This window comes from Notothenia rossii, assembly GCF_949606895.1.
Source record: "Notothenia rossii genome assembly, chromosome: 5".
Lineage (NCBI taxonomy): Eukaryota > Metazoa > Chordata > Actinopteri > Perciformes > Nototheniidae > Notothenia > Notothenia rossii.
The window spans coordinates 54360265-54384303 of record NC_136903.1 but is presented as its reverse complement, the minus strand read 5'-3'; the positions used below and the strand labels follow the sequence as shown (position 1 = coordinate 54384303).

At 39.5% G+C, this 24039-nt stretch overlaps 2 protein-coding genes across 12 annotated transcripts in view; both read left to right on the top strand.

The window, feature by feature from the left end:
• LOC307038571 (uncharacterized protein) overlaps positions 1 to 23151 on the top strand; it is a 103735-nt gene extending 80584 nt beyond the window's left edge. The window contains exons 2-5 of one of the 6 annotated variants that reach the window (XM_079680073.1): positions 21260 to 21385; positions 21517 to 21657; positions 22452 to 22575; positions 22815 to 23151. In XM_079680073.1, coding sequence (XP_079536199.1) covers positions 21260 to 21385; positions 21517 to 21657; positions 22452 to 22575; positions 22815 to 23032 — 609 coding nt within the window. In that variant the 3' untranslated portion in view covers positions 23033 to 23151. Of the gene's footprint in view, positions 1 to 20002; positions 21007 to 21259; positions 22576 to 22814 lie in introns of those variants that run through there. The other 5 variants (XR_013808030.1, XR_013808031.1, XR_013808032.1 and 2 more) reach the window with 5 other exon arrangements.
• Positions 7379 to 11912, top strand: LOC307041562 (uncharacterized protein). Of its 6 annotated transcripts, XR_013808793.1 has the most exons (10): positions 7385 to 7443; positions 7721 to 7905; positions 8352 to 8565; positions 8657 to 8726; positions 8969 to 9228; positions 9346 to 9426; positions 9713 to 9783; positions 10109 to 10230; positions 10523 to 11051; positions 11228 to 11912. XR_013808793.1 is itself a non-coding variant. In XM_079685030.1 (9 exons), exons 1-9 carry the CDS (start codon positions 7408 to 7410, stop codon positions 10669 to 10671), a joined length of 1164 nt encoding a protein of 387 aa, XP_079541156.1. In that variant the 5' UTR covers positions 7385 to 7407; the 3' UTR covers positions 10672 to 11912. The 6 variants fall into 6 exon arrangements, 3 of the variants coding, with proteins under 3 accessions (XP_079541156.1, XP_079541155.1, XP_079541154.1); XM_079685030.1 differs by having other exon boundaries at positions 10133 to 10230; positions 10523 to 11912; XM_079685029.1 differs by having other exon boundaries at positions 10523 to 11912.
• Positions 23152 to 24039: the final 888 nt, after the last annotated feature.

Sequence of the window (24039 nt, the reverse complement as noted above, 5' to 3'; positions counted from 1 at the left end):
CCCGGAAGAAAATGTTGAGAAATTACCCTTTAAATTATGATTTCTGGTAATGTTAGAAGTGGGGGGGGGGGAGGACAAATTGAGGCTTAAAAATATGAGATAATCCATAATCTTCAGTGTGGTTAGCTATCTTCCAAAACTTCCAAATACCTTGTCCTGGACATAGTTTCTACAGTATAAACTGTGCAACAGTACAGTAGGCCCACACAAACTGCAGAACACTGGTGCTTTGGGAACACTCAAATGATTTAATTCCCATTTAAAATCAGGAGACTGAATACGAACATTATGTGTGTGTGTGTGTCATACTTGCCAACCCTCCCGATTTTTGTGAGAGACTCCCGATTTCATTGCCCTCTCCCGGTTTCCTCCCGGGGTCATATTTCTCCCGCATTTCTCCCGATTTCTGACAAAATCAGATTTACTCACGACTGTTTCCACTCAGACTGTAATACAGCTACACCATTGTTTGTTTCCATGGTAGTGCGTCTCTTTAGCAGCGCGCGCAACTCAAAGTCTGAGAGGGTGAGGACTGGAGTAACAGAAAACTGAACAAGAATCGACAACTTGACCCTCTGCTCACTCCTTTCCTGTAAAATACAGGTCATGCCCACACATATGCTCCATGGTGCTACAGGCATTGCCCTTACAACTACAATAAGCATGTAAATGTTAATCTACAGCTCCGGCGATCCACTAGCACCGGAGTCTCCACCTGCAGACGCAGCCATCCTCATCAACTACTGACTAGTGATGTGTCGGTCACGAAGAGCCGGCTCTTTTAAGGGAACGACGGGAGCCGGCTCGCGCCCGTAAATGAGCCGTTTTAAAAAAAAATAATTAAGTAATAGAAGACAGAATTATATGATGATCTCCGTGCTACAGCTGCTCCGTGCATGCATGCAGTGACATGTAATATCAAGGATTAGAGACGGTTGGATGCTGCTGTTTTGAGCATTGCAATATATCTATTTTCACTATGTTATTTATTTATATTTATCCTTAGGCTGAGCAAAGATTTGATGTCAGCTGTTGCTGTCTTTTTTTCTATTGTTAATAGTTACTGAAATAGAGCCCTTCTGTTTTGTCAGGGCCTTTTCTTTAAATATAATTTAAAAATGTCGATACAGTAGCCCCTTTTTTTAAATAGTTTTTATAGGTATAGTTCTACAAGCAAGTCAGTGCATTCATTGGGTGGTATCAGAGAGTTACAAGGGTCTGTAAATGCAATTAAAACATTTGGCCACAGCAAATTATTTATATTAAACATGTAATATTTACTTTTGAATACTTCAGTACAAAGGATGTATTTCATAATTTAAGTGATATATGTGTACACATATAAATCATTCATTAGTCAAAACAGGGCTACATTTGATTTAATTAAAAGGTATAATATGTGGTAAACTGAAGCCTAAAGAGCCGGCTCTTCTTAGTGAGCCGAGCCAAATGATCCGGCTCACCAAGAAGAGCCGGAATTCCCATCCCTACTACTGACTGTAGCGTCGCCTTGGATACGATTCCAAACAACTCACAGACTGCATCGGGCGCTGAAATTGCCGCCCTGTGACCATCAGATCTGACGACGCGGATTGGCTGAAATTATGTTTCGGCTGCATAGTTTACACATAGCAACAGTCAGCAATGTCTGCTGCTGCACTGGCTGAGGGCTCCTTTCTTACCGCCCAGACGAGAGAGGGTAATGATACACGCTGCGGCCAGGCAGGAAACATGTGACTTATCAGTAACTTTAGACATCGTAAAACAATTTTAAACAAGATTTTATTGTAGATTATACATTTTACTATTACCAACTATTGTTAGAAATTAAAATCAATATTTGATGATATAAGATAGATTAAACACCAGTACTTTTATAACTGTTTTATTGTGAAAATACTTCCGGTTAGCTTACGCCTGTGGTTAAAGTTTATTTTTGAAAAGCTATTCCGGAAGGGATCTCCGAAATACCAACAGTAGCTTGACTTCAGGTTTTAGGGAAAAGTAACGATTGCAGCCGTTAAAATGTATTAAATGAAAAGTCATGAAAGAGATAAGGAGGAGAAAAGGCGTGTTTAGTTATGTATCAAATGTACAATGTCAAAATCCTCTGTTATGTGCGATATCGGACATTGGTGAAAGGAGGGCGGAAGATTACGCCACAGCCGCCATTGAAGAGGAGGAGCCAAATGAGATATATAGTCAGGTGACGGAGCCTTGTGGAGCCTCTTTCTGGACTGCCGCGACTGCGAGAGGAGGCTGCAGCTTCCTTCTCCCTCTCACTGAACCATTTCTCTGCTTGTAACATTACCGCGCCATTTGAATTAAAGTACCCATTTGAACCTTTCTCAGAGACTCCATTGTCTCTTACTTTTAAAGCTTCTCTCCTGGACGCGAGAATAACGAATAAGTTAATACTATATAATATTGACCTTGTTCATTAAAAATAAAATACAAATATATTTAAAAAAAAAAATATATATATATATATATATATATATATATATATATTTTTTTTAATGACAATCAAACATGTGGGAAGAGGGGGGCGGCGGCCGCCACTGACCAGGAGCATTACAACCTTGAAGATATGCAGTTACACAGCCCACTGTACCCTGTTTTTAAACGTTTCCTAATTTTACAGATAATCCTCAATCAGAAATATTTAGATTTAAAGCTGATTTATCTTTCTTCTAAAGAAGCACACTCAATTTATCACAACGTTTCTTTTTGCATTGCTGTCAGCAAGAAAAGGAAAACATTTATTTTTCCACACTTGTATGTATTAACAGCTTTCTTTCATCCTGTATGAAAGCTGCTCTTCTTCTTCAGGTCTGTGCTGGTTTGAGATTTCACTAAATGTCCATGTGGTTCTAGTTTCGGTTGACCAACTCAGCCAACACAAGGCTGTCTCTCACACACCAATGTGGTTTTGATTTTCACTATATTTAGCCGTCAACTGTCGGGTGGTGCAAATGTGTCAGCTATTAGATCTAATGGGTAATTCCGTGAAAACGCCTTTTGTGTCCAGGAGAACAGAACAAACAGCAATAAACACTACTTTTAAAACAATTAAATACATTATTTTAAAAATATATAAATGAGGAATTAGTCACCTATGTGATAAGTGGTTAAAGAGATGGACAGGATAGAAGAAGAAGATAATTGAAGTCTTTATATACCTAATGATATAATGTAACCCAGAGCATGCACCAATAATGCTGTAATGAATACAAAACACTAAACGGATGCAGAGGAAAAGAACAAATAGAGCCTACAGACACTTAGGTTTCATTCAATTTCAAACCTTTATTTATCCAGGTGTATCCCATTGACATCATTGATCTCTTTTTCAAGGGAGACCTGCTCAAGTAGGTTCCACATGAAACATAAAAACATAAACAGAACAAGAAGCCTTCGGAGTTCTGTTATTTGGTTGGAGAAATAACATTAATGTTTACTGTTGTTCCATCTGCCAGCCGTCTCTGTACGTAACTGGCATACAGCACAACCCTAACCCTAACTCAATAAATCAGTCTGTGCCGAGAGAAAATTGCGTTTGTAACCACTTGACAAAAATGCAATCTTCGAACCCCTCCATAATGGTCAGAATTGGGGGCCTAAAGCATCGGGAAATACAAAACATTTTTTTTTATTATATAAGAACATATTTGGAAAACGCTCCCACTATGCAGTATTATTATTGGTTGATTCGACAACAACAAATTGCCCAATTGCAGGGAGTCCGGTTTGGCGAATGACGAGTAAGCTGCTAGGCGAAAGAGCTATGTCATCTTTTAACATTTATTTGTCATTTGCCCTGCTAATTTCCCATCTAAACTTGCAAGGCCTGCTTCTAAGAGTGACTTTGACTTGGTGTCGACTGCACGCGGTTTGTCATGGGGAGGAAGACCAAGAAAACCGACAACAATGACAGCGACGGCGGAGGCGTGGAGGGCTGTGAGTTAGCTTCACAAGCTAGCAACAACTCCGCACATGGCGAGGTCGGCAACCAGGCGCTGTCGCTCTCTGACATACAGAAACTTCTCACCGGCATGGAAGAGCGTATAATTGGAAGCTTGACAGCACAAATAACATCCAACCACACAGCTATAATCAGGCACGATGAGACAATCCAGGCCATTGAAACGTCAATGAATGACTTCCAAGGAAGAATAACTACAGTGGAGTCTACACCAGAGTCCTGCATCGGGTCGGGTGACCCGCAAAAAAAGTGATTCGCGGGTGGTATTTTTTCAAATGCTTTTTTCCAGGTTCAGTTCTGGATAAAACAAAGATGATGCGGGCCGGGTCGCGGTTGTTGCATAATAAATATATTAAAATAATAATAATTTAGTTTAATGTTTAAATCCTCAGACCTCTCCCCCGCGGGATCGCGCATAATCATAACCTCTGCAGCGCATCAATCTGCTGCTGAGCGTGCCACATTCTAAATGGCTGAGGTGAAGGCGGAGCTCGGAGGACACAGCATTTTCAATAACACTTCCTCAAGAGCGAAATCCAATGACCCAATTAGCTCAAAATAGTCCACCCTGTGTCACCCGGGGCTGTTTCTCAAAGTCGAGGACGCTTCCTTGGTTGGACATGTCCTTCCGAGTCAGGTCCTTCAGAGGCTAGGCAAGAATCCTTCCTGGCATTCGGAGAACGAAGAATGGAGCAGGCTAGCAAGTGTGCAGGTGTGCGTCATATTCAAGGCCCCGCCTTAAATTGAGCGTGATTTGTTTGAAGACTCATAACTGATTTGCTAAGATCGAAGATGTACTTGAGTAACTGTATTTTGTAAAATGATCATCTCTCCAGGACAGAACCACTAAACTAACATAAAACAATCTCCTTCTGTTTGCAGCCTGGAAAAAGTCCTGGAGGATAAGCAGCCATGGGAAAATCATAAGATCACCATCATCAAGAAATAATAACATTTTTATCTGTGGTACACCCCAAAAACGGTACAATTATTTGTGAATTTACTTTTATTTATTTTTGCTAAACAGTGAATTTATTGTCTTGAAAAGCCCAACATTATCTGTATTTATTTTGGTGACATTCATATCATTTTATGGTTTATCTGTACTGTTTGAGGAACAGTAAGAGTAAGTAGCGCCAAGGTGGAACCTTTGGCAGGTGAGCGGTGACATCTGGGTTATCTTAGGGGGGACACTTCCGCCCCTCCTCAGAAGCAATCCAGACGATCAACCGGATCCTGTGTATAATTCTTGCTGCTGCACTTTTCTGTTTTCTACAGATATCATTTATTGTTGCTGTGGTACCCAAGCTTTTGGGACCCGTAACATATCCATATATCCAATTTGATTTCGGCAAACCTTTTTTTACACATAATGTTGCACATTGTAGCATAAACCACAAATATCAACAAAAGAGGCAAAGTCAAAATAAGGTTCATTTAAATTATTTATTTAGGTGCAAAACGCTTCTCTGGTGCACATCAGACGACAGTTTGTTACATTGTTTCATTTTTCAGAAGGTTCGGTTTGCGTTCACACCAAGCCCCCAGGAAGTGCGCCGGACTCTAGGGAAAATATTTGTTGTGGCCAAACGGCGGTACTACGCTTCCGTATCAGTCGCTGGTCCCGGAAATACTTTTTCCCATTGACTAACATTGGGAAAGAGACGTCTGTAAATCGTTGGATTTTTTTTTAAACTACTCAGTAAGAACATTTGTGTAACCCTTAATAAAAACATTCGGTCCTCACGTTGTAAAATGTGCTAATAACGTTATTCTGAGAGTTATTTTCCTCTGCATTATGAACGCTGATCTAACCCACGGGACCACGCTGCCCGGCACGTTCATGTGACGTGTTCAGTACTACCTGAGTTTTAACTTGACCCATGGATGCACAATAAGAATGGATTATATGATTATATGAATACTTTCGTGACGTTTCTTCCGGACAAAATTATAAAAGTGTGACCCCCGGCTCGATGAGCAAACTATGGATAAATCAAAGAAAATAAAAGTATCGGAGGCACACAGAGGGTTTAATTCTGCTTGGTTAGAGTTTTGTGCTTTCACAGCAACCGATGCTGCCTTACCGGGATGTCTGATATTAGGAGAGAAGTTGTTAAGGTGCTGCAGCCTTTAGGTATTGGAGGAAAAGTACGGAAAAGGAGGACAGCTGACGATCTTCAGTCATAATTCAATGGGGTATGTAATTTATTTCAGAAACACTTTTTGTTATATTCCATGGAATGCTCTTGTTATCCTGATGTTGACAATAAAAGAAATCATCTGTGGAAGCCGTAGCACTGTAAAAAGCACGACCAATCATTTTAGTCGGCCCGGCTAAAATAACTGGATGGCCTACCTGCCTGTCAGCCTTCCATCTGTGCGCAAACTTATCTCGTGCCCTCATTGGTCATGTGTGCGTTTGTGTGTGTTGGAGGAGGGGCTCTGTAAGGAAGTCGGAAGGAAGAGGCAGATTTTTTTTAAAGTTAGCCTGTGTATCTTTTTTGATTCTCCTTATAGGAGTTATTTGTTTATTATTAGAAAACAGTTTTCTATAAATTAATAAATAATAAATGCAAAAAAACTGTAGTTTCTGTCTATGATGTAACAATATATACAACTTTACAAGCTACCAAGCTATCAAATATGTTTTGCGGCTCCAGACAAAAAAAATTGGTGGAAAAGGGGGCGAAATGGCTCTTTTGGTTAAAAAGGTTGCAGACCCCTGGTATAGGGCGTAATCACGGAACCGTTTGGCCCCCAAGAGCGTTGCGTCCGCAGATCTACCCACCTTGGGACCCGTTATCCCTGTTTCCCTGTCGGCCTTGTGTGGCCGAACCGTCTATAAGATAGAGAACTGTAGCGGATACGACCCGTTTCGTCGCCGTGTGCAGTGGCGGAGCTGGGGGTTGGCTGGGAGTTATGGGATCAGAACAGTCTCATAATACACACATGCACACAGAAGGATTCACACTTGTATTTCATGATCTGCAAAAGGATTCACACTTGTATTTCCGGATCCACACTTGTGTTTTTCAATGCACACACAAATGTGTTCCGTTTCATATACATGTAAATAATATCCAAACACAAAAAAACGTTTTACATATGTATTTTTGATCCACACATATTTGTTTTCCATTTAAATCCCCTGAACCTGCAAACACAAAAACCACTTTTTGTGCATGGATCGCTGTGCATTCGTGTGTGGGTTTTTTGAGACTCCCCTGACGCTCACCCGATTCGTACTTGTAATTGTCTTGTAATTTCTCTCATCTATAGCCAATCAGATGTCTCCTCCAGTCTGAGCCAATCACATGAGCGCACCGGCATGAGGGTAGGATTTCTTGCGTTCGTGACGTAGCTCTTCATTTACGCTTTTTGCGCAGTCCGGAGCTGACAGGTCAGAGGTCATCTGTAAAATGGCGTCTGGTGGTCGCGCGCCTCCCGCTCCAAGTGTAAGTTATGTTTAAATTATGAAATACTCCTAAATTATGAAGGATTGGTTTTGCTTAGTTGTTAGTTGTTTAATTCGAGAATTATATAGAACTGTTTTGGTTTGCTTAACTGTGTTGTAGCTGAGCTCCATAAGCTAACATTAGCTAGCGTTGTCTGTCTAACGATCTTACGAGTTGGTTGGTCTAACGATCCCCGATTCTTATTAGGTGCTTCTGTTACCAAGTAAAATGTTGCAGTGAAGTGAATGTGAGAGAAAATTAATTGACTGTTCGACAGGGTGTAACGCCTCGGGTCGAGGGAGCAGCACAGGCTTTAGTTCAATTAATAGCCAGGGAGCTGTCTGCGACTCCAACTCCACCAGAAGTGAGCATAGCAGAGAGTGCACCGGTCAGCGTAGCAGTCAGGGCGGTAGACAGCGTCCAAACCCACAATGATGTCAGGGTGAGGCAGGCGATGAGAAGGTGATTTAGACTTTTTTTTACATTTGACAGTTCAAGATCAAACTGTGGCTTAATCCCGTAGATGTGTAAACATCTGATATTTGATCCCACCCCTCGCATTACTCTAATGTAATGTTGAGTTAATGTTTTAATTTTTTTTCCATAGTATGTATCCTCTATATCCCCATTACTGCTTTTAAAACCTTTAGCAGCCCCTTGCCTTGAAACGTCCCTAACACAACATATTAATGTTTTCAAAACAAATATTTTGGTAAGATAAAGCTAAGTGTCAAGATTGTTTTTGTACCGACAGAATATTAACTATGATTTCGCTTTTTATTCATACAATTTGTTCAAACTATGTTAACAAAACCATCAACGCAAGTCAAGGATTTGGAAATGATATAACAATCTTAATATACATTTAATATAATGTCTCACAGATCCTTTTGTCATTCCAACATCAGGCAATTTCCAAGTATGTTCAGTACTGATCAGCCAAGAGGCAAAAGACGATTTCCCACCCCGGCTCCTTGCATCGTCAAACGGACGGACTTTCATATATATGTCCTTTCGGGACCCATTCAGTTTACACCTAAGGGCTCGGAAGAGCTACCACTTGCCCATGCTGGCCTTGGAAAGAGGATGCTAAATCTACCGGACAACTTATTGCACAGTGAGGTAATCATATAAACAGTATTGAAGATTTCTCAAAGATTTAAAATGTGTATCACTTGCTGAATATTGTATGTTATTTCACTTTGTTTTAAAGACTATGGCTTTGGTTGAGGAAGAATTTCCAAAACTGAAAACATTAAAAGGAGGCTGGATGTTTTATATAGGTAATATTGTTCTCATCTCCATTGGTGAAAATGCTGTTTTGTGTTTTTCACACTCAGAAGCCCCACATATGTGTTTTCTGACGCCCTACTTTGAATTACCATTCATATCACTTCTTCAAGTTATATAAAACAGTACTAAAGTTTGCCTGACAAAGTGTTACGTATATCCCTAATATTAATGTATGTACTGTCAGGTGGTTTTAAAGCACACTTGTGTTGTTCCTATTTTGATTTTAAAATAGGTGGTAGTGGACGTCGAAAGCTGTCCATAATTCCTACTGACTCCGAGGGGTACTCCACAAGGCTCCTCAAAACAGCGTCCAACAACGGAAAAAACATTGTGTTTGTAATTCCACTACAGGAGCAACTTTCTACCGAACCACTACCCTATGACTCGGCAGAGTTTGCAAAGATGCCACAGTCAACCTGCATAACATGTGGCAGTCAAATGCCTTTGCAGCTGTTGCCTTTACATGTGGAGGAATGTAATGACATATTGACTGTAAGCTGTTATTAAAACATTTCTCTAATTTCTCAAATAAATATGTAATGTTTTAGTTTGCTCAAATGACTGTTTCAAAGTCTAGAAACAATTCTCTGTACCTTTTTTGTTTTTTAGGGGAGTGAATCTGGGACTTCTCTTGATGAAGTGATTGAGCAGCCAAATCCACCTAACACAGGGATGGGAGAATTGTCAGAGGTAGTTGATGCTGTCTTCTCCTGTTAAAGTTACTTTGCAATTTAGTATAAAAGCCTTATTGTTTTCAGTAATTAATGACAGTATGATTGCAGGTGTGTATATAGGTTGGGTATAACACATTTCACCAAACTGACTTTTTGCACAGTGTCTATGTACTCATTTTTTTATCATAGAATTATGTTTCCTCTATCACTTATCTGAGAGAGAGAATTATTAAACATAAAACATTTCTTATAATAATGTGATATGTTTTAAAGGTGTTGACATTTGTTTATGTTTTTTACAGGTTTGCCCTATACGTCTTGAATCTTACCCGATTGATGTCCTCTCATTTCATGCAAGCACATGTGGTGAAGGGTAAGATGTTTTGACTTGTTCAAGCAAAAGATGGAAGATAGACATGTTTTGAGAGAGGTGAACAACATATACAAAGTGTCAAACCTAATAACGATATCGTTTGGTGAATGTGTTTGTTCCTTTTTTGGGTTTTAAAATGCTGTAATGTTACAGCTATAGCAGCTGCATGTGATGCATTTTTAAGAAATGTAGATGTAGAAATCATAACAGAGCCAAAATACTTATTAGGGATCTGATTTAAATTACTTTGTTTGATATGCAAGAAGAAATATGTAAAAAAAAAAAAGGGCACTCACTAGTCTCTCTTTTCCATTCCTTTGAGTAGGTTTTTTGTTTTGTCTTTTCCAAGAATGGACCCTGCTCATCATAGCGATGCAGCCAGTATGACAAGGACAGAGGAAATGCCAGGACCTTCAGTTCAACGATTGCCAGCAACAGTTTCAGCAGGTTATTTATTCAGAACAATTACTGCAATTACTACACTGCGGTGTAGTTTGAAACAGTGACTACTCACAAACACTTAAATAGCAGTGATCACCAAAATGAATGTTGTTACATGTTTGATCCAGTAATATGGAAAGGATAATTGATTTCAAGTTACTACCTTTTAATATATTGCTTTAAAATACAGGGCTTACTAAATGAGACAATAAATGAAGTACTATTTTAGAATTGAAGCTGACATATTATGAAGTTTATTGTACCAACCACTTTTTTTTCCTTCAAATTACGTTTTCAGCATGGGCCAATGAAGTGGACCCCCGGAAGGCATGTCACTTGTTCAGAGAGGAACTGCTGGAACGTAACTATGAATGTCCACGCCTCTTTCTATCAATCGACTTGTTTGACGCAGAAGAAGAAACGGAGTTCATTGATTTAATTGTTTAAAATGAACAATGTTAACTGGGAAGCTCCATTGAAGTGCAGGCTGAGAGGTATTAATAAATAGTGTAACTTCTCATGTTTCATTATAGGTTGTCATCTGGGTCGAATTTTGTCTTTTTGTTTGTTTTTACTTGCATGTTGAGGATTAAGTTCATGTCCCTTAGACCAGGGAAGAAATAACTAGTTACATTTATTGTATTGAAAGCTTGAAGGATGATTCATGTTGTCTCTTGGTAAGTGTATGTTGAATATCATCTTGTTGGTTGTACTTTTCTAAATGAGGTCGTCTTTTAATGGGGATGCAGCAGTCGGCCAAGGTGTCAACCGACACGTTTTGTCAATGGCCATGCAGAAACTGAAGATCGGCTTCAGTATAAATTTAGGTGGGATGTCCCCATTTGTCTTTCAATTGAAATAACCACTTGCAGCTAAATCTTAATAAAACCACAAAGATTACAACATGCATATTCACAGTTGAACCAACACTCAATATAGCTTGACCTAAAAATTACGTTATAGCAATACATGGTGTCTAAACTATTTCTCCTTTTTTCTTAAGGCTGTGCAGCTCTTCCAAGCCTTTTTGAAGGGGAAATGGAACATCGGGTTCCCTCCGCAGCAGCTGTGCTTCGGGAAAGCAACCTGTTTGAGATGGCAGGTCGGGTGATAGGCCATTTCTTCCTGCATGGTGGCTTTGGTTTCTCAGGACTAAGTGTGCCTGTAGTAGTGCTGTAGCGATTGTGCCTGTAGTAGTACTGTAGCGATGCGTCGACGATGTCGACGCGTCGACTTCAAAATATCGTCGACGACATATTTCCTCGTCGACGCATCGCCACACACACGTGGGTCACCCAAAACAACAACAAGCAGTTCGCAATCGCACTTTAAACACTATGGAGACTGAAACGGCTACCACCTCCTCCTCACAGGATTGCGCACGAAGCCCTGCAAAAAGCCCCCAAACAAAAACATCTCGCCCTAGGTCTTTCAAATTGAATTGATTGAAATCTCCAATATCAACGTAAGAGCTTGTTCGGGGGGTGCTAACACTTAACCATAAACTTTATCGTTTACTTTCTCCGTCTTTATATGTAGATATTACTTTTCTCCGTTAATCTCTGTCACGTTGTATCCATAGCAACAACAACTTCCTGTCAACAGCGCTACCTCTCCTTCAAAATAAAAGCATATTCATAAATAGGAACAGCCCTAGTGTGTTGTGCAGCTTGAGTTCTGTGCACTTCGGTAGTTTCATTTCATTTCATTTCAAACCTTTATTTAGACAGATTAGTCCCTTGAGATCATCGATCTCATTTACAAGGGAGACCTGCATCATTTAGTTCCACATGAAACATAAAAACAACATACAAACAACAGAGGATATCATATTTACATATTCAACATTTACAAATACCCAGAGTGTCAGAAAGCATTTCATTTAGACATGCCTTAAATACATTCAAAGAAATAAAAATGCTCAATTTCAATTTTGCCTGTAGACTGTTCCAAGCAAGTGGAGCGGTAGTGCTAACTATCTTATAGCTCTCCGTGCGGTTTGTTCGTGCTTGGTTGGTTAGTAGTTAATGTTAGCTACCTAGCTAGCGGCGCCAGCTGTGTGTTAGTTAACGTTTGTCAGCATTTAATGTTGGATGGAATGATAGCTAGTTTACGTCTGCAGAACACCGCTATCTAGCCGCTACTAAGCCGGTGTTACAGTACAAGTTGAGTCATGACAACTGGCGACATTCTATTATTTTCGTCATAGGAATCCGGGGCGTGTACATTGAGGACCCATTGTTGACTTACCAGGAAAGAAACATCGTTTGTCGTTTACGTTCATCTTTTGCTATATCTGCCTCCATAGGATCACTTTGATGCACATTCAGTACTCGTATGTGAGGTTGTGGGGGAGAGGTCGATATCGTGACGCTTACAGGGAGGTATCGAACATTACAAAGTAGGTGACTGTGTGGATGCCTGTTCAAAATATTGCAAACTTGAATAAATCATTTAAATTATATTATTTGTTTCCGACTTTCATTTGTTCATCGTTCTTAATGTGATGTATATTAGCTTTGATAGCTGTCCATACCTTCAAACAGCCTAAAAGTAAAACACAAGTTGTTTATTCACAAACGCTCATCGACATGACTGGATCACTCATGACAAGTTGTGATCAGCTCCGATTAAATTGTGATATCAATTCTGTAGCTATTCTCCAGGGAGCGCGTTTTTTTGATGAAATACCTGTATCCCTCTCATCACAACAAGACTCTACACTGTGCAGGAAAAACAATTACATACATGAAAATAACCTTGATGCATGGGAATGAAACGCACAAACTATCTTCCGTGGCTATGCTGATATGTCACAGTAACAGTCAACCACATAAAAGTAAGTCCAGCGGGGCACACGTTGAATACATATAAAACATTTGTACATCATTCTTAATGTGATGTATAGTAGCTTTGATAGCCTAAAAGTAAAACACAAGTTGTTTATTCACAGCCCGAAAGCAACATCGAGATGACTGGATCATCTGCAGTGTTGGGCAAGTTACTTCCAAAATGTAAGACAGTACATTACTTACTAATGTCTTTTTTAAGTAATAGGCTACGTTACATTACAATATTACTGTCTCTGAAATGTAATTACTAACACTACTTTTATATTAGCCTATTTTTGAGTTACTCTACCAAAATAACCTTAAAAGAATGGCTAAGTATTTTAAATGCTAAAATGTAGTTAAGTGCAGCTCATTATACATCCAGTGAAGGACAATGTGGTATAGCATAACAACTGTGTAGGCCATTAAGGCTACTCACAACTTTTATTACACGGCTTAGTTGAATACTCGATTCTGATTCATTGAACCTGTGACACGTTGTTAATACAGTAGTACAGACCACTGTTGATGACTACAATGAAGGTTGCTAAGGAGGATCAAGAAAGAGAAAGCAAAAGAGGTTAAAAGACGGAGCGCTGAACGTCAGATAAATCACCAGAAGAAGGCAGAGAGGAAGTAAATACTAGCAGGAACACGGAATGGGCTCTGTAGTGTGTTTAGTGTATAAGCGGGATATTTGTGCAGTGAGGCAGTCATGGGGAAAAGAACATCCGACAGCCTGGATCTTGATGAGCCTGAAGGGTAAACAATTTTTCTCTGGTGTCAGAATGTCTTGCGATGTTGGTAAATGGTTCAAAAACATAAAACCATTTAATTTCGGGTTAAAATGTGTTGTTACTGCGTTACTGAGAATTGTAACGGGCAATATATTACCCACATTTTATTAGTAATGCATTACATTACTTCGTTACAGCTAACAGTTATACATTACTGTAACTCCGTTACTTTTGTAACGCATTACACCCAACACTGTAACTGAAGCACGTGTTCATCACAGGATCGATTACAGCTGGCCACAGCTGACCATCTGGGACAAGCTGTGATCTGCTCCTTGATTGTCTCTAGTGCTATATAAACTGGTGGAAATGACACAAATGTATGAGGATAGCGAGAGAGATATAGCGAGAGACATAGCGAGAGAGACATTTAGAGCGAGAGAGACATTTAGAGAGAGAGACATTTAGAGCGAGAGAGACATTTAGAGTTAGAGCAAGAGAGACATTTAGAGAGAGACATTTAGAGCGAGAGAGACATTTAGAGAGAGACATTTAGAGCGAGAGAGACATTTAGAGTTAGAGCGAGAGAGACATTTAGAGTTAGAGCGAGAGAGACATTTAGAGCGAGAGACAGATACATAGCGATAGAATAGTGAGATTCGACAGAGAAAGATCGATTGTGCGTGAGTACTGAATGTGATTGTTTGTTTGTCCTTGTGTGTTGTGTGTTAATTTAGTGAGTAGTTGTTTGCCTGTGTGTGTGTTGGAGGGACAGCATTTGTGTAGGGCTTAATATTAGAGAGGGCCAGCAAACCATGGATGCAAACATGGTGAAAGAACTGTTGGATTTCCATATCCGCCATATATATCCTGAAGGCTTGACTAACAAACAGAGGTTTGCTATCAAAAGAAGAGCTGAGTCCTTCAGGATTAAAGGTAACCATTTCAGACATGTGGTCTTCAGAACATCATCTGCTTTGATAACACTGTTGATACATGTATAATTATGACATTTCAATACCAGACGGAGACCTGCACTACATATGCAGGAAGAAAAAAAACAGGACTGAGCACCTTGCAAAAGTGGTCTTATCAAGTGAAGAAGCCAACGAGCTCTTCATAGAGTTCCACTGCAGCCTAATTGGTGGACACGCTGGAATGGAGAAAACTCATCTGGCCATCATTCAGCGGTTCTATTGGCCTGGCATGACGGAGGACATCCGCAAGTGGGTGAGTTCAAAATAATGAGGTAAATTACACATTATGGTACAAAAGTGCAACACATAAAGGTTTATAGTGTGTTTTTTTGTTCAGATTGCTGCGTGTCCCCAGTGCCAATCCAAGAGGGCCACTATCAAGGAGAAGAAAGAGTACAATCCTATTGAAGTAGAGGACACATTTGCAGACAGTTTCAGCTTTCAAACATGCCAAAGGTAATGTACTGCAATGCTCATGTTAATTTTTTCATCTCAGGTAACAGAGCCTCTGGAGCTTGTCGGCATGGACCTAGTGGGTAAACTCACAGTAACCGATGGTGGCAATCAGTACATTTGTGTAATGGTTGATTATTTCACCAAATGGGCAGAGGCATACCCACTTAAAAATAAAACAGCAGATGAGGTGACCAAGTGTATTCTTGATTTCTTTTACAAATTTGGTGCACCTAAAAGACTGCTAACAGATCAAGGCAGGGAATTTTGCAATAAGGTACTACTGTGAAGAATTATGACTCCCCATTATGTAACTGCTGTGCTAACAAATGTATTTCCTGTTTGTCCCAATGTTCACTTCAAGGTCAACTATAACCTTTGTGAGAAGCTGGCCATCAAAAGAAGCCTGTGCTTGCCGTACCACCCACAAACAAATGGTTTGGTGGAAAAACTAAATGGCACAATACAAAGGTATATTTGTTCATAGAATAACAAACATTACTGTTCCTATATGAACTAATCAGAATTGATAGCTAAAAATACAACAAAAGTAAATAAATCAGCTGCTTTATCATATATTAGAAACCAATTTCTGTTCTACCTGCTTGTGTTTGTACTTGATCTGAATTTAGGTCCCTGAACAAACTGGTGGAGGGTGAGCCCAAACGGTGGGACCAACTCCTCCAAGGGACGATGTTTGGTCTGAGAACGAAAACCCAGCTGACCACCAAGTTCAGTCCTTATTTTCTGATGTTTGGGAGGGAGGCGAGGTACCCGTCAGAGGTGCCCAAGGAGTATGAGGTAAGATCTGATAAGGTCCTCATCCTTTTTAATTATTCATACTATTTCAAACATCAATGTTTTCTCAACATTCTGACGCTTTTCTGTGGCAGATAACGGAAGAGAAAGTGAGCAACTTGTTGCAAATGGAGGAAGTCTTCGAGGGACTCAAAAAACAGGAGGCAGTTTTCGCGAGGGTGAAAGGTAACATAGCAAAAAGCCAAGATAAGATCCGCAAGAGGAAAGAAGGTGGGCAAGTGGACAATTTTCAAGTGGGGGATTTCGTTTTAAAACGCAACAAAAGGTCGGAACAGAGGAAAGGAGGAAAGCTAGAGGCAGACATGTTGGGACCATTCAGGATCCTAAAAATTGAGGGGAAGGTAGCGGACCTTGCTACAAAAAAAGGAAAAAAGACAATGAGAGTGAACATTGATCATTTGAAACACTATGTCCAGCCAGAGGAGAGGATCCCTGCTAAATTACAAAAAGTGTTGGATCCTTCTCCTCTGGCTGCTCCACTGCCCTCCACACCCACACCCACCTCCACACCCACACCCACCTCCACCTCCACAACAGAGTGCCAGGCACGAGGAGCATCCTCTGATGTAGAGACTTGTAAGTAAACTGAAAAAAAGTACACCTTAAAGTATGCATTTCATTAATAACTAACATGCCTTTTTTTTATAGTAATCCGAGACATATGGGCAGGGAGGAGATAAGAGACACTGTGGGCCAAGTATGGCCCATACAAAATATACAGTCAAAATCTGTTGGTCTTGGCCCCGGGAGAGGAGTTGGAGGGAGAGGTAAGCCTACTGTATATGAAAAATGTAAGTAGGCAAACTGATCATTCTGAAAATGGGTTCAAAAGATACTGGTGTATTCATAGATTGTGAATGCCTATCTGGCATGGGTTGGGGCCAAAGCTGGGGTCTTCATTGTGGACTCCTACCTAATGACTTCCCTCTGGCAGGAAACCCACAAGGGAGGCTTAAGAAAGGTGAGTAGAGTACTAGAAATAAGTGTATATATGAACATATGTATGTACTGATGTATGTACAAATATTTTTCAGTTGGATTTGTCAAAACATGAGGTGGCGGCCGGAGCTGTCTGTGACGGGGCACACTGGACCCTCATTGTAAGTAATCTAAAATGTTAATGGGTCAAGACATTTTTATTTATTCAACACTCAACACTTTAATAATTTCTTTGCACTTCCGTAGATCATGTATCTGAATGAGAACAGGTCCCTGTTCTTGAACCCATTGGGGGCCACGGAAGAGCAATTAATCAGATGCAAAGATGTAACAAGGTGAATAAAATATAAGCTCTAATGTGTTTACTAGACATATTCAGGATTTTTGATTATATTAAGAGGGAGCAACACAAAGCCACATAAATCATGTTCCTGATTACTACTGTTTTACTTGAATACCATTAGATTGTCCTGTGTGAACATGCAGCTCTTCTTGACTTAAAAAAGGATCTGAATTGGGCTTATATACAAAACCCAATCTATCTGTTTCCTATGTAGATCGCTGGTCCGGAAACACAGACCTTCAGTTGGGAGATGGGCCTGCACAACAATCGATCATCCCAAACAGATGGATTCTACGTGCTGCGGTGTGTTGGTTCTGAAGGTAACATTTAGTAATGTGTGTGTGTATATATAACCATCTGTAATTAACAAAAATTATGAAGATACTTATGACAGACCTTTTAAGCTTGCAGAGCAAATACTGCAAAAACAACAGGTCCAGTACCCAGTGGACCAGGAAGGAGTGGCCTCAATGAGGTTAAAGATGGTAATGGCTCTGGTGAACAACTCAGGTATACAGGACTAGACAGGGGAAACATAAATATTGTGTCTTATTTGGCATTTCAATACCTTAATGCCTGTATTTCTTAATATTTTTTTTACAGATGACCTATCCGAGCTGTGTCGGGCCTGTGGGGAACATAGCATAGGGCCTAAGGTTGACCAATGGGTAAGAAGTTGTATTTATTTCCTGACCAACATTTGGCTGGAGGACTGGGATACACCCTGGATTGGTTACCTCTACAGCACTGGGTGAACATTCTCTATAACAGATATTATAAATGTTTACTTTAATTCACCAAACTTGCATGCCTTTGCACTATGGGATGACACTGAAGCAGTTGAAGAAACTTCTGAGCATGGACTCTAAACAGAAAGGAAAACAGCTAAGATCTAAAACTATACATTGCTTGCTTAATGAAATGTAAACAACTTGATTACTGCTTACTCTGGATGAGGGATGTTAAAATGTTTGTCAATATTCTAACAAGTCGTTTTTCTGTTTATTTTTAAGATCGAGTGCACTGGGTGCACTATGTGGTACCACACGTACTGTGTTGGGGAGCCCTCTCTCAATGCAGATTTCTTTTGTAAAGGCTGCACTTCTTAGACACACACACATATACACACACACACACACACACACACAGTTTATTATTTCTGTTGGCAAAATCCTGAATGTCCTCTTCCAACATGAGGGTAACATGATAACAAAGGTATCAACTGTAGCTGTGAACATGACAGGATGTGTGATTACCTAGAAGAGCATCAGGACTGTTTGAGGCATATGATAGCTATGTGATTAACATGATGATTCAGCCTCTATGGAGAGAGACATATGACAAGCATGCTCATTTCTGACGTGGAGCTAATCTGAAGTAAACATTGAATACTGCTTTCTATTCCTCCATCTTGTGACTGTGGAACTCCCTCTCTTGGATATCAGCATGTGAAGGACACTGTTCAGGAACTAGTTGATGCTCTGTATGTGATGACTCCTTCCATTCTGGAGAGGATCACAGATACATGGATCCTTAGGCTCAAGCTCAAGCCGGTGACCAGGGAGATTGTTCTAACAATTTCCAATAAATGTTATTCTGAAACATAACTATCACTGTTGTCTTTCCTTCTATAAATGAAGCCAAAAAGATGTCAAGCTGGCACTTAGCCCTCCAAAAAGTGCATGGTTGCAACTTAGACAGTTAAGCATTTTATATCAGTGGGTCCTCATGGTGCAACACGGAAGGCAGACATAATTGCTTAGACACAGGTGTCACATGAACTTTAAATGCTCTGGAAAGTTCCTTATACAACTTTAGCCTTTTTTGTCTCATGAAGTCCCTAAGTGACACACACTGAACAGTCTGGTGGGTCATGGTCCAAGTCATTTGCTTTTGTGTTCCCATAACAACATGTCCAAGATGTCCATGTGCCAGGCTAACACATGTGACAGAACTAGCTACATTTGGAAATGTTTTTTGTTGCTAAAGCTAACATTCAAGCCATTTAAGAATAAAAATGCTTACATGACATGTCATTTGTTAAACATTAAGCTGTCTTTGGCTCTTTTCTGATTCTGATTACATATACATATGTTGTAGAAACATTTCTTGATGAAATTGATATGAAACAAATGCCATAAATATTGCTGTGACACTGGTGTCACATCGGGACATTAACCCTAAACATTCACAGTAAACCCAGAGTGACATATATGTACAATTACAAATATGATTATGATCTGCTCAGTTAATTTAGCTGATTCAATTATATTTAGTTAACATATTCTTTATTATTCAATTGAAAGTATGTTCAAACAAATGTAAACCAAAACATCATCCTCATTAATGAAGTTATAAATAAGCGTTACTTTACGATTAAAGCCCAATGTGACATATATGTCACATTTCAGATATTTGACACTAGGGGGGTTACTTGTCAGAAATGTGTCTATTTAGTCTAAATGACGTTCCCCTTAATTTCCCCAAAAGTAGAAATGGGTCCGGGTTCTTATGGGTTAAACGTATAGGCTTAAAGGCATAATAGAACTACTGTATTATATGTATTCAACGTTTGCCCCGCTGGACTTACTTTGATGTGGTTGACTGTTACTGTGACATATCAGCATAGCCACGGAAGATAGTTTGTGTGTTTCATTCCCATGCATCAAGGTTATTTTCATGTATGTAATTGTTTTTCCTGCAGAGTGTAGAGTCTTGTTGTGATGAGAGGGATACAGGTATTTCATCAAAAAAACGTGCTCCCTGGAGAATAGCTACAGAATTGATATCACAATTTAATCGGAGCTGATCACAACTTGTCATGAGTGATCCAGTCATGTCGATGAGCGTTTGTGAATAAACAACTTGTGTTTTACTTTTAGGCTGTCTGAAGGTATGGACAGCTATCAAAGCTAATATACATCACATTAAGAACGATGAACAAATGAAAGTCGGAAACAAATAATATAATTTAAATGATTTATTCAAGTTTGCAATATTTTGAACAGGCATCTACACAGTCACCTACTTTGTAATGTTCGATACCTCCCTGTAAGCGTCACGATATCGACCTCTCCCCCACAACCTCACATACGAGTACTGAATGTGCATCAAAGTGATCCTATGGAGGCAGATATAGCAAAAGATGAACGTAAACGACAAACGATGTTTCTTTCCTGGTAAGTCAACAATGGGTCCTCAATGTACACGCCCCGGATTCCTATGACGAAAATAATAGAATGTCGCCAGTTGTCATGACTCAACTTGTACTGTAACACCGGAACGAACAAACTGCACAGAGAGCTAACTCATGTTGTGGTCGTTTACGAGTCAAACATAACATTAGACTAACGTTAGTCAGCTTATAGTATCAATGTATGTCAACTAACGGAGCCAAGCAATGTCCAGGCCAGGGCTGCAAGTAAGCTGGTGCGCAGATGTCATGAATGAAGTAATGTTTTTTGGTATTTATTTGAGATACATTATGTTTTTTATAAATTGAACAACAGAAAAATAATCGTTAGATTAGTCGACTAATCGATGAAATAATCGCCCGATTAATCGTTTCCCCCCAGCACTAGCCTTTAGTGACTCTGTTGACTGGTGGGAGCACTGATACTGCAGCATCAGCGCTTACCCTGCTGGACTGTCATGATCTTGACCACCGTGAAACAATTGGTTTTGTGAGTGTCCTAGTTAAAAAGTGACATGTCATACACCACTGCACCACAATGCTACATACACTTGTCATCTTGTGCATTATGAAAAAGATTCCATTCATGTGTAAAGGCTGGGCTTTTTAGCTAGAAATGATTTCCAATGCTTTTTTGTGTCCCATTTAGATTTTTCCAGATTTAGGCTTTTTGTCCACTTTTGCAGACTGCCGTACACAATTTTGCATGCATTTAAATGATGTCCTCTTTTCTTCTGTTTTAGCTCAAGAATACACAACTTACTGCTCAAGAAACCACCAGTGTGACTGATCTTTGCCTGTCCTGGGACCTCCCTCTTCCAACCTCCACCAATCATGACTGGCTGTTCCAGGAACTTCTTTCCCATGCAGTAATCATTTTATATTGTACCATTTTTATTTAAACAATACGATGTTTAGGTAATTAGTAGGTTTGCTTTGTATCTGCTACTGTGGTGTTTTTGAATTAGTGCCTCAGTTTGATTGTTCCTTTTACTTGTAGGTACTTCACCGTGTTAGGCAGCCTATCAAGCAGATTCGCAAAGACCTTAAAGAAACGGGAATCTGGCCGCTTGTTTCAAATAGGCCAGATGTCCACCCCATATTATTTCCAAGAGAGAAAAATGACGAGCTGAACTCACAGGTAAGTACTAGAGATGTCCCGATCCGATCACGGGATCGGGGATCGGAGCCGATCACGTGATTTTCAAAAGATCGGAATCGGGACAAAAAAATCGGGGATCGGATTTTTTTAATACATTTTTTTATTTTTGTATTCAATGTTACAAAACAAAAATTACCATGTTCAAGTCTTAAAGTCATCCTGAGGCCTTAGTTTTTGTTTCAAATTAAACAACATCATGTATGTGTTGCTTCTTTGGGGCTTGTTTTCATAGACCTGGTTGCTTATTTCTCTCAAATCTGGCAAAAGAGTGGGCAGGGCGCAGTGTCTAATTGTAGCAGTAAGCTAACGAGTACTGATAAGCTTTATTTTGTTTTGATCCAATGCTGCACAACTGAACTGATCCAATGCTGCTGTGAAAAAAAGAAGCTATATCCATGTTGGATAGAATATCAAATTTAAATAAAAAAATAACCTTAAGGGACAACTTGAATGCTTTTTTTTCTCTTAATGCATTGCATAAAGATCGGATCGGGAAAAATTGGTATCGGCAAATTGTCAAAATCAAATGATCGGAATCTGATCGGGAGCAAAAAAAGGTGATCGGGACATCCCTAGTAAGTATCATTTTCTTTATTGGATTTATGTTATTCAAGGGATTTGTTTGCAAACACTATCATGCAATTTCATTTGTGGGGCTCTTAAACTGGTGTGTAGATCTTAAATCAATGCTTTACAATGTTAAGATAATTCTGTAGCATATAACATGAGCTTCAATCTTAGCAAAGAACACGTTTGTATTTGATCCCCTATAGACTGTGATCCAGAACATCCACTGGCCACAGCCCAAAAGTGACAGCGATGAGGACGAGGACGACGCCGTTCCATTGGAGAAAGTCGGTCTCGTCACTGGATTTTTGAGGCAATTCATAGAGGAAGGTAACACATTTTATTACATCTCTATTTTAAACTAGTTACTTAAGTGTAATGACTGCTAAAGCTGTAGTGCAGCTGAAGAGATGGCAGTTCTGATGAAATATAATATACACACATCGGTGTAGAAATACAAATCTATGCATGGGTTAACCGTTGATATTCCTTCAAGTTTTACTGCTCAAATTAAGTTTTGATATAATTCAATTTGAGGTATCGCATACATAACAAATTCTGTCCCATAGCATCTCCGAAGGTGCTGCGTGACCTCATGAAGTTCTGGGTCGGGTGGGAGCTGCTCACAACAAACCTTGAAGTTGAGGTTGTTACTTCAAAATACCCAGTGGCTCTCACCTGCTTCCTAAAATTGAAGCTGCCAAGCCACTACCAAACCTTTGAGAAGTTCCACCAGGACTTGATGATGGCCCTCAGTTCCATCAGTTCAGGCTTTGGGCTTGTGTAGCTACACACTGACTCAGTTTGTTTTGTATTTTTCTGGAGAAGGGTTTGCCTCTCTATTCAATACACTGTGTGAGATACAGGATACAGGGTTACAGTTGGTACACCTACCGTGTTTTATAAATAAAGGACATTTGGAAAAAGACTGTTTGTCCATTATCATTGTTACACTTTAACAATGCCCAATCCCTTGAACAGTAAAGCAGTACACTCCGAATAGTTCTTTTACAATGTTTTTATTTTGTACAGAGTGTAAAATGAATGGAATTCTGTTGCTCTGAAACGGTTTTTGATCCTGACTGAAAATGCATCTCTAAAAACACTTCCATTAATTTCTCTTCCAATTATAAGTCAAAAGAAAAATGTCTAATCATGCAATTGAGATTAACTTAATCAAGCATAAGCTATGTGAATATAAAATGATTAACTTTCCATCATTGCCAAATAACTGAAATCTATAGTTGTTAAATGTGTAACAACTATCGGTGCTCAATTAAGTTCTCAATGTATTGGACAGTATTGAGATATATGTCCACTCAGAAACATTCAGATTCTTCCAATGGATCAATGTTGTATTGCAGTTGCATAATTTCAAGGTCTGAGAGAGGGAAGTTCAGCGTAAGGACATTGACCCCGGTATGATGCTCATTTGTGTATCCACTCTCTTCCCATTGAATCTCTGGTATGAGTAAACTCTAAAAAAGACAAAGTGAGTGTACAAATATTAAAGCAAGCACTATGCCATTACTGCTTCTTATTACAAAATATGTGATCAGGTGAAATAAAGAGGGTATGCAATTGTTCTATAATAATAAAAAATGGAGCGATTGTGGAATAATGTTAAGGTAATAGTTTCATATTATAGAAAAGTGTTCTTGCTTGCTCCCAGCAGAGGTTATTTTAATCCAAGAAGGGGAGTTAGATTATGAATCAGATAACTTATTATACTGTTTGGGTTTTTATTGATTGATAATAAACAAGAGATATTGATGGTTTTGAAAATTCATAATT

Excerpts from the sequence above, each read along its gene's own strand:
- LOC307041562 (XM_079685029.1), top strand. The coding sequence starts at position 7,408 with ATGGCGTCTGGTGGTCGCGCGCCTCCCGCTCCAAGT. Across the intron at positions 7,444-7,720 it reads GCGCGCCTCCCGCTCCAAGT|GGTGTAACGCCTCGGGTCGA; the intron begins GTAAGTTATGTT and ends ACTGTTCGACAG. Across the intron at positions 8,566-8,656 it reads ACAACTTATTGCACAGTGAG|ACTATGGCTTTGGTTGAGGA; the intron begins GTAATCATATAA and ends TTTGTTTTAAAG.